Source organism: Syngnathus leptorhynchus, chromosome 10 (genome assembly GCF_054491065.1).
Source record: "Syngnathus leptorhynchus isolate UIUO chromosome 10, UIUO_Slep, whole genome shotgun sequence".
Classification (NCBI taxonomy): domain Eukaryota; kingdom Metazoa; phylum Chordata; class Actinopteri; order Syngnathiformes; family Syngnathidae; genus Syngnathus; species Syngnathus leptorhynchus.
The window spans coordinates 3,373,838-3,384,222 of record NC_141204.1 but is presented as its reverse complement, the minus strand read 5'-3'; the positions used below and the strand labels follow the sequence as shown (position 1 = coordinate 3,384,222).

Here is a 10,385-nt window from a genome sequence, read left to right as displayed (position 1 = left end):
GCATTGGAGGCTTGTTTGGTGATGGAATTTCGTGGTAGGAAAAGGCTGTCATTTGACTGCAGCGCCCTCATGTGGCCATTCAACAAATGGTCACCATCACAGAAATAAATGAAATGACTACTATTTGGTCCGGCAACGTGAGTTTAAATAAAAACACCAAGACGGTTAATTTATTGAAGTCTATAATTCAAAATAATCATACACGTGGCACTTTGCAAAATTAATTTACAACAACGAAACAAAACAAAAACAACACAAGGCAAATATCTAGCAACATGATGATGATGGTCCAATGAATCCACTCACTTTTCAATGTTTCTGATAAACCTGCATTAAAAAAAAAACATTGAATATTAAATTTTAAAATGACTACTAATAAATAAACACGCCTATTTATTTTCATATCAAATGGCACAGCTTTTGTATTCCACTTGATCATTTTAATGCGGGATCTGCAAAAGCATTGACAAGTGAGCACGAGGGCTGAAAAACAAAACCCTACCTTCATAATCATCTTAACTACTTGCCTTTTTCAGTCTGCCCATTTCTTCCTTCAACATGATTGTTATGAACTGTATGACATGATGCAAATATGAAAACAAAAAGTTGACAACTGCAAGTCATTCCTGCTTTCAGGAGGTGTGAGATTTACATAGTGACGTGAAAAGCATGTCGTTGCGAGTCGTATGTGATGGATATATATATTTTTTAAATTCCTGTACGTCAAGAAATGATCTTTACGATCAGTTGTGTTCATGCAGCATCAAAAAGGCCTTGTGACGATGATTTGGATGCCGTTGATTTAAGGCACTTACACTTTATGCTCTTGACTGTCGCTGCGTGAGAGGTGACAAAGGTGACATGCCTTCAAAACCATTTTAACATGCCATGGGAGAAAATACAAAATATCAAATAGTAACGAAAAACAAGCACAGGAAAAGAGAGAAATTACTGTACAAAAAAAAAAAAACCAACAACCAGAAAAACAAAACAATCTAACTAAACAGTACTGTCATGTCACCGTCTCTCTTTTGTTTTTTTTTTGTGGTCATGAATCAAGTACAGCACCAAAGACATTGACAGCGTGTTCACAGTTAGAGCTGTACAGGCGCAATGGAGGTCCAAACAATTGTTCGGGTTTTGTCAAACGGGGGAAGCCGAAAAATAAAAGCCTTAAGAGTGCATAATCGACGACACATTACCTCATGGAAATATTCTCATTTCACATGTGTCAGCTGCGTGATGGTTGACATCTGAAACAGGGCACTTGGAGAGTCTTCTTTCTTAGACTGCACACTTTTTTATTTTATTTTATTTTATTTTTTTTACTTTTTTTGTGTATCTTAAAAGGGACATATGGAAGTTGGTGTGAGCACAGAATAAATTAGCTAAAAATGCTAGCTGAGTTAGCTTGAAAACCAGAGTACACTTATCGCAAAGTTGTTGACATGGAAAAAGGGGGCGGGGGGGTTAAGGTATATAGGATCTACTATACTAATTAAGTCTAATTTGGTGGCTTGGAGATGAAGTGCTGCTCCCACAAATGAAAAAAAAAAAAAAATCTGGTCTTAAGATAACAAGAGTTATTAAAATGTTAATTAATGCACACTGTCCCTTTTCAAAAATAAAAAATAAAATTTGGTTCAATTAGCCAGACGTGGTTTACTATTTATACACAGTCTGGACATAAAGGGGTGAACTTCAGTTCTGGAGTTTCAGAATCCCCATAAATCTCCAATAAGGCGACAAATAATCACTGGATTTGTTGTGGGAGGCGTTCAGGCGGCAACGCTGAGTAGCCTTAGCTTTTGTCGAAAGGCCTTAACCCTGCTATCAAAATCCATTCACCTTTAACCCCAAAACAGCAATTGTCAATCAAGTGTGCTGTGTCCTTTCCTTTTCTTTTAAGACACTTTTTAAAATCGAGGCCAAAAAAAAAAAAACTTGCATAATACGTCTCCTTGAAAATGTCCAATGCTATGTAATGCGGCAATCGGTGACATTCAGCTTAGTCGAGAGCACTTGTTGTACGACGGGGAAAAAGCGATGATCGGAAAACAGCGTTTCACATTTCCACGCGCTTATTTATCCTAAAAAATAAACCAAAACGTACGCCGGCCCGTCACGTGGGAGGGGGGGGGCTCCGTCAGCGGCCATGTTTTTTGTGTGTATCCCTGCACTTTCTCCGCCTTTGAGCCGAGTGTAAGACAACACCGAACGTGTGCTACAGCTGTCCCACTATAAATGCTTGATCCGGGGGCCACAGTGAAATAAAGGCATATCGGTGACCGCTTGCCATCCGTCATCCATCCGTTAAATCTACTTCTTCTCCATATCTGCTTATACCAGTTAGCCATGACCACCGCATGGCTCTCCATACCAACAAAAGAAGAATTTTCTTTTGGTTCCACTAGGAGGGGGAGGGCTGCTTGAAGGAACACTTCAGAAATCGACATCCCAACCCGAATTGTCGTCAGGCGGAGGGTCCTCGTTGTCTTCCGGGAAGCTGTCGAAGTTACTCGTGTCAACCGCTGATGTGACCTGAGGACGGAGATTGAGACGTTATACGATATAGCGTTAATATATAACCATAGCGCTAAATGAACTTACGTTGGGGATGATGGGCGGTGTCAATGTCCCCTTCTTCAAGCCCTCCCAGTTAAAGCCCTCAAACCACCTACAAGCAAAAAAAAAAAACATCCAAAACATATTTGATGTCAACGTAAGCTACGGTTAGCATTAGCCACAGTATGAACATCTCCTTACTTGTGCTTTTGGATGTCTTTGACACCATTTTTCAAGTTTCCCAGTCGTTCAGAAGGATTATCCCTGCGAAGAATAACGTCTTAGTCGGCACGCTACTTAAATCGAGTGAAATATAACGAAACGCTCACCTGCATAGCTTTTTGATTAAGTTGGCAGCATTTTTGGTGATTTTCTTTGGGAATTCGATCATGTCGATGCCTCTCAGGATGATGTTGTAGGTCTTCATCGGATCGGGGCCTGAGAACGGCGGGCTGGGAATAGAGCCGGATGTGTAACGTTAGAAGAGATTTGGCTACTTTGAAGATGGGACACGTCGCAAGAATTTGGTACCTGCCGGTCAGGAGCTCAAACATGAGGATTCCCAGCGACCAATAATCGGCGGAGATGTCGTGGCCTTTGTTTAGGATGATCTCCGGGGCTACATATTCGGGCGTCCCGCAGAAAGTCCACGTTTTCTTCCCAAAGCCGATTTTCTTGGCGAAACCAAAATCCACCTAGCGACAAGACACTTTTAAGTTCACGGTACGAACAATCTGGGCCTCGATAGTCGAGAGGAGCTCCTACCAGTTTGGCGTAACCCCTGTGATCCAATATAAGGTTCTCAGGTTTGAGGTCTCTGTAGATGATGCCTTTGGAATGTAAGTAGGCGAAGGCCTCCACCACGCAGCCTGTGTAAAACCTGGTGGTCGAGTCTTCAAATGAACCTCTGGGAAGAGCAAAACAACAGATTTACAACAACATGATATTGTCTGTCTGCATGTGTTGCTTCACCGTTTGTGTTCAAATAACCGTTGCTCATAGGATAATAACGCCGGTACACAAATAGGACGTTATGGCGTTTCCTAACATGTGTTAGCATTTAGCTAACGGGTATAAACTCAAAGTTAGGTAGTAGTTTTAAAGATGTGATTCTCTTTGTTTAATCACGTGACAATCATTTAGTATTAAAAAAATTATACCGGTCTCGAAGAATGGTCCACAGTTCTCCTCCTAAGCAGGCTTCCATCAGCATGTAGAGGTACTTGCTGTCCTTGAACGTTCGGTAGAGTCTGAAAAGAAAAATGGCTGTCGGTTACAAGAGTGACATTCAAATACTAATTGCGTCGAAAGGCAAAAATCGCATTATACCGAACGATAAAATCCGAGTGGGCCTCCTGCATGATGAGTTTCTCGGAGCGAATGTGCTCTTGCTGTCGGGTGTCGACGATGTGCCGCTTCTTGAGGATCTTCATGGCAAAAGTTTTGTTCTCGTCGCTCTTGAGCTGAACCTTACGAGATGAGGCAAGAAAGAAAACAGAGAGCATTAGCATGCGCAGCCAGCCAAGCGCATTGGCGTCATTCACCTTCTTACCAGCTCCACACGACCAAAGCCGCCAACCCCAAGAGTGTCGATGATGTTGAAATCAGCCAGATTGAGATTGAAGAAAAAAGCATTCTCGGCTTCGTACCTTCGTTTGAATAAGGAAGGGAGGGAACATGACGAGAAACGAGATTAGACATGAAACGAAAGATGAAAGCCGAGATAATCCACCTTCAATTTTGACTTCATTTGTTTGCAAATCTCAGCGGATTACTTCATTGTAATCTATCATTTATGTCCTCGAGGATGCGGAGTGCATGAATACACAAAACGAGACTCAAGTGTTCTCAGACAAGAACGCTGGACATCTGGTGCTAAGCGTGACCCCATGGAGAAATTGTTTCCACGTGTCCATCCCTGATCCCCCGCACGCCACCCGTGTTTTCGGGTTATTGTTTAATCCAGATCGAGTTTCATCAGATCAGGATCCGGATCAGCGGGTTTAGTACTTCTCGGTCTTCTTGTGGGTCGCTCGGAACATGATCCGTTATTGCAACTGCTCAAAGCAAAAAAAAATTGTGCCAACAGGTATCGGAGCTCAGTGTTTCTTACAAACAAAGTGAGGTAACCTAGGCAAACTTTGTTTATTTATCCGCGTAGACCCGGTAACGAATTTAAGGGATTATTCACACGTGAGCTCTTTTTTTTTTTTAAATCTTCATTATCTGGAAGATAGCCCGGAAAAACCCATCATTCAAAAGGAGGCCATTTCTGTGTCATTACAAAGTGCCAAAATGATTGATGGCGTACCCAATTACACTAATAGTAAACAGACACGACATGTGCTAAAGTTTCAAGGCCAAGATGAACCGCAAAAGTGTTTCCGCAAGTGACCGGCAGATGGCGACATTGCTCTGTTATTGCATAGGTCAGTATATAGCCAAGCACAAAATGTCAATTCAAGATGGTTTTATTTTTTTAAACTAACTCTTGGCTGTCAACAATCGCAATTATATATTATTATACAGCAATTTTTTAAAAGTGCTGTATGGCAAAAATGATCCTCTACAGATAGAGTGGGGCACCCCTGTGGGTGATAAAAGTGTGGAATACTGATGAGGTCATAAGAATAATACAATCGCCCTGAGTAGGCCAAATCAACTTTGTGCACAGTAATCTGCTTTTTGTTTCGCTCAGCTTCCATTACCAAAGATTTTTGAGTCGTCCGACATTTGCAATCCAAAATTTGGAAAAGGTCAAATTAAGTTCACTTGGAAAAGTTATAGTTCATTTTGGATTCATTCTGAACTTTTATTCCCCCCCAAGAGCACGTAAGAAAAGAGTTACACAAAACATCTCAATACGACATAGCGTATTTCAAAATAAGAAAAAAAAAAACTTGCAGCATAACACCAAAATAATGCAGCTTTCTATTTGAGGTAATGGCAGACTCCCGCTGACTGAACGGGGGGGGGCTTGATCAAAACCAACATCTCTATTCTTTGAAGGAAAGCGCCGGTAACAGCGGGGAGCAGCTGCATCTTTACAACAACGCAACCAATTGGGAGTTAGGGGGGCTACCATCGCAGCGGGATGCTGACTCAGGCTTTCCTCACCACGCAGCTTTGATAGATTGGGTGGGTGGGGACTTCCAGCAAAGAGCTGATGCGCGAGAAGCTCCGGCTAAAAATGGCGCTGATGGGATTTCGGGGAAAAAGTTTGGAATTTTAATCGAATTCAAATTGACAATTTTCAAATGGAAAATAATATCATTGGGGGAATAAATGTCATATTTGGGTGAATCACTAGACTTTGTGTTCATCTGTAGCTGTCTACTCCTAATTCTTGTGACATAAAAAAGTGTCATATACAGTTTGCTGCGCGATACATATTCATACCTATATGTCAGTATTAATCAAAACCTGAGCGTTATCTTTATAAAGGCGGCTTCTCGCACATTTTCCCAACTCATAGCTGAAGGTGCCTTATGACTCCTGTATTGCTATTCTCTTGTTTCCATGGCGACGGCAACACCAAGTCGCAGGTCGCCGCTTCACTTTTCTCTCTTTTTTTTTTTTTTCAACCATCTGTTGTTATGCGGCAGACCTAAGGGTGCAGTTTATATTTCTGCAAGCGCATAGCAAACTTATTTTTTTTTTTTTTAACAAACGGGTTATTAACTCTCCTGGCCAAGCTCAATGCACCACATGCCCCGGTTTGTGCTCAGATTCACCCTTGAACCTTTTATGTCAGCTTTTTTTTTTTTTTAAATGAGTTTTCGAATCAAACAGGCTACAAACGGCCTTTGTTGAAATGACTCCGTGCCCGATGGCTAAGAATGCTTTTATGTTTGCATAAGGAAAGTATCTTACTTGGCTTTAGCATCAACATCCTCATGGCCTTTGCTGGACACGTCTTCCAAGCCTCCAATCAGGTGCTTAAATGAACTGCAATAAAAGAAGAGCACAGTTTGTGCGTGTGATTATTGCGGAGCAGACTGTCATAACAAGCGCTGCCAGTTATCATAAAATATTCATGGGCGAGTCAGCGAAGACAGAGCTAATCGAAAGAGACATAAAAGTGAGAGTTGATATTACCGTAAAACCTGACAACAAAGCTGTGACTTGCGATACAAATATAAAACCTTGTCCACCAAGACTTAACACTACCCGGATAAAGATTTTTGGCTTCATTCAGGGTCAACAAACATGAGGAACACGGTTATGCTCCCCGGCAATCAAAACAACAAACAGCCCGGTTGCTCGCTTAGTGCCGCGTTCTGAATTCCTACACTCTCGGCACGGCTGGTCAAAGCCAAGCGGTACTTTTCTCCAGCGTCTGGGAAAACATTTACATGCAAATGAGACCGGCACAAAAAGAGTCGGCGGGACGCCGGGTTAGAGAAAATGAGACGGATGTGTTTCAGGAGAATGATTAAAAATAATTTCGCTGTGCCTTATGGTTGAAAAAATACGGTCAAATATTTTCACGCGCTTGAGGCCTCCATGCTGCGTGTTGCCATCGCTTGTTGCTTCCAGCAAAAAAATGGTGGAAGCCAACAACTGTTGTCAATAGCTGATCGATACTCACTCTCGATCAATGACGAGACAGGTGACCGCTTCTGCTGCAATAACATTTGCGGTCCTGATGTCCTCCCTATAGAGAAAAAAAAAAAAAAAAAACAATAAGCCACAATAGCACATGTAAGAAATGGCTCATCAGATATCATCCTAAAATGAATGTGAGTCACATGACGCATAATCTGTAAATATCAGCCATTACACATGATCATATTTGAAGTCCAAGCCATCATCAGATTGACACTCTTCATCCGACGAGTTGCTCCAATCACACGAATCCTCCGAGTCCGTGTTCCAAGAATCCATTTAACGAGCTCCGACGCCGGTCGAGTCCTCGGCTAAAACACGAACTAAAACGCGCGGCAAAAAAAAGACAAGCTAACTCTCGGGCTGACATCCCGTCAGGAGATTATTTGGACACTTGATGGGGGGCACGGCTTCGCTCCAGTGCGTGCGGTCCATCACTCACTGTGCCTCCGCTCAACTTATGACAGCCTATTTCAATGATGGTCCATTTCAACTCCCTCCTCCTCCCCCCCCCCCTCCCGCCGCACCCGCTTCGACGCCTCCGTGTTCCCATACGCTGGGAATAAAGGTCACAGCTGGTGAGTTTTGATAGGTGAAAGGAGGAAGGAGGTATTAACAGTTGATGGATCGGGGGGGGGGGGGGCCTCGGTGCTTGTTGGGGACAACAAGTTTATTTTGGGGGATGTCCAATTCCATTCAAATCACTGTAAAAAGTTATCGCAAGGCATTGGGGATCGCACCCCTAAAATATGGTCGGTGGAAAAAAAAAAAAAAGAGTCCAGTTGAGTTTTTGCTAATTACAAAAAATGAACTCATTTCGTCGCTTTCATTCAAATTCTTGTAAGGCACCAGCTGTGATTTGACACGACTACTGCAAGTTGTCACTCTACTTCACAAAGAAACTAAAAAAAAAAAAGTGTTTCCCCTCTACAAGTGGAGCAGGCTCATTTTTAATTCATGCCACATATGTGCCAGACAACGACAGAACAAGAAAGCTGTCTTATACTTGGCAGACAATTGAAGAGGTCAGATTTTAATTTCAAAGGCTAACAGTGCATTAAAAAAAAAGTAACTATATTATCATAATCTTATTTTATCACCGGTGGTAATCAAAATAAAAAAATAAAAATATAAAACGGCCTTGGATGACATTAGTTTGTGTCTAGCATCTAAAATCCCCCAAATAATTTGGGATTTCAATACATGTGCTGAGCATCATTTTTATTTTTCTACGCTGATGAGCGACAATCACCATTTACAATCTGTTACATGAGTTCATTATCCGCCAAACAAGGAAGTGTGCGTGTTCACTTACTCGCCATGACGACCACGCACAACAAGGCTAGGTGATGCATGTATCAAAATAATGATTACATAACGATGAATGCGGCCTAAGCGACCTCTTGGGGTCGTCGCATCTCGCCACACCTGTCCCCATCAAAGTGTGCCATTGCGTCGACAAGGTCTGTCATTTGCACACTTAAGTCAGCCACTAAGCCAATGAAAATAGAAGAGGTGCTTTTTAATTAGTAGCCCAGAACGACCACGCCGTCCGGGGTCGTACATACAGTATATATCAGCTCAGACGCTAAAAGCGGAGTAGAATGTTCTTTTGGAGTTGTCGAAGAGGGGTGGGGGGGGAATTAACCTGGTAATTTGACAGCGATCTGGTGTCCTGGGAAAAAGGGTTATAAAAATAGACGAGCGCTCAGCCTCGCTCGATGCCAAATGGCAACATGAGAATGTAACAAGTGATTTGTACTCCGCTCCACTGACAAATACCGAGACAGTTAAGGACCTTTCGCACAATGGAAGCAGAAGAAACGCATCCAGCGAGATACGTAGCTACCTAGTTCAATAGCCAGATAGCGAGCGAGCTAGCTAGCTAGCTATGTGAGGCTTTGAAAAGCGCTTTGGGCACAATATGTTGGAGGTAAAGCGCTATAAAAGGACACTCCATTTACCATTTATTGCATCCTGTTGCTTTAACAGTAAAATTGAAAGCGACCGTTGAGTGGTACTAAAAGACAGAGAGCAAAGAAACCACGTCAAGGACGTGAAAATGAAAGCCTTCGAATGGATTGAATTGATTCCGCCGTTCTTTTTATTTCTCCCTGATGTCAAAAGTCGGAGACGCATTTGACAACTCCGACCGACAGATGCTTACCAGGATATTTCATATGTTGAGGATTTGGCGCTAAAGCCTGAGCTGACTTGAAATACTTGACGGAGCTAACCCCGCTTCATCCCTCAATTCCTTCAGCCTCTCTATTCTGAAAATAAAGTACGGGCCCATGGGTAACGCTGACAAGCTACTACTGTTCACGCTTGTGTTATCACACTCAGAATGACTTCAGATTTTTTTTTTTATACTCACCGTTAAGGTGAAGAAGCCCAATGACATAACAGGTTGTTTTTACTAGTTTGACTCTATTAAGTGTGTTGTGCATTTTATTCACGCTTCGCAAAAAATACACAACAGCACCCCCGGAGGTCAAGGTCATCCTTGCGCAGGCTGTTGAGGGATAATCACCTCATCTCAAGAAGTTCACACCTCTTGACATGTTAGTGACATCCAAACAACAGTCAGATGACATCCATATGGCATTCCTGCCATTCTATATGTAAGACCTTTCAAAAAAAATAAAAAAATCATGTAACCTAATCACTGTGCGGCTTAAAATCGCATAGATGCCGTCTCCATTAGCAGGAGAACTCGCTTTGATTTGTAAACACGTTCTCATCGCAGATGAAAGGACGGCATTGCCGGTAAGGACAAGAGAGACCTTTGAGGCTGTTGGCTTTCATACACCAACACGTAGTTAACTTTCTAATTAGAGCCGAAGGAGGGAAGCGGCTGATCAAAAGCCTGCCTAGCAAGATGGCCGCCATCGGCCGTCATTTACATTTGGACGTGACACAGTCATCAAAGCTCGGCCGGCGCAAGACGACGCGACGAACAAAAGGGACGCTGGACGCTATAAAACATAATAACAGCGTCCTCATTGTGGCGCGCGGATGAAGTTGCGTGAATATACAAACGGTGAGATGATCTTTGAAATTGCATTCTGGGAAAACATTTCAGATGTAAATCTGCTCATTGTGTTTCAGTACTCTCCTGGTGGACCATCATAAAATTCAAAATTGGACAAGTTTGTCTTGAAGAACACCTACAAAGTGACTCACTAAAAATGGCTGCTTCAAATCAAAAT

At 42.5% G+C, this 10,385-nt stretch overlaps 1 protein-coding gene across 2 annotated transcripts in view; it reads right to left on the bottom strand.

Annotated features, from left to right (window-relative positions):
* Positions 1-186: 186 nt before the first annotated feature.
* Positions 187-10,385, bottom strand: part of LOC147049950 (cGMP-dependent protein kinase 1) — a 52,020-nt gene continuing 41,821 nt past the window's right edge. For both annotated transcript variants that reach the window (XM_085922406.1, XM_085922405.1), the window contains exons 8-18: positions 7,157-7,222; positions 6,439-6,513; positions 4,118-4,214; positions 3,895-4,034; positions 3,726-3,815; positions 3,331-3,472; positions 3,097-3,260; positions 2,895-3,017; positions 2,767-2,829; positions 2,611-2,677; positions 187-2,541 (exon numbers count right to left, since the gene is read on the bottom strand). In XM_085922406.1, the coding sequence (XP_085778532.1) occupies positions 2,443-2,541; positions 2,611-2,677; positions 2,767-2,829; positions 2,895-3,017; positions 3,097-3,260; positions 3,331-3,472; positions 3,726-3,815; positions 3,895-4,034; positions 4,118-4,214; positions 6,439-6,513; positions 7,157-7,222 (1,126 nt within the window). In that variant the 3' untranslated portion in view covers positions 187-2,442. The remainder of the gene's footprint in view (positions 2,542-2,610; positions 2,678-2,766; positions 2,830-2,894; positions 3,018-3,096; positions 3,261-3,330; positions 3,473-3,725; positions 3,816-3,894; positions 4,035-4,117; positions 4,215-6,438; positions 6,514-7,156; positions 7,223-10,385) is intronic.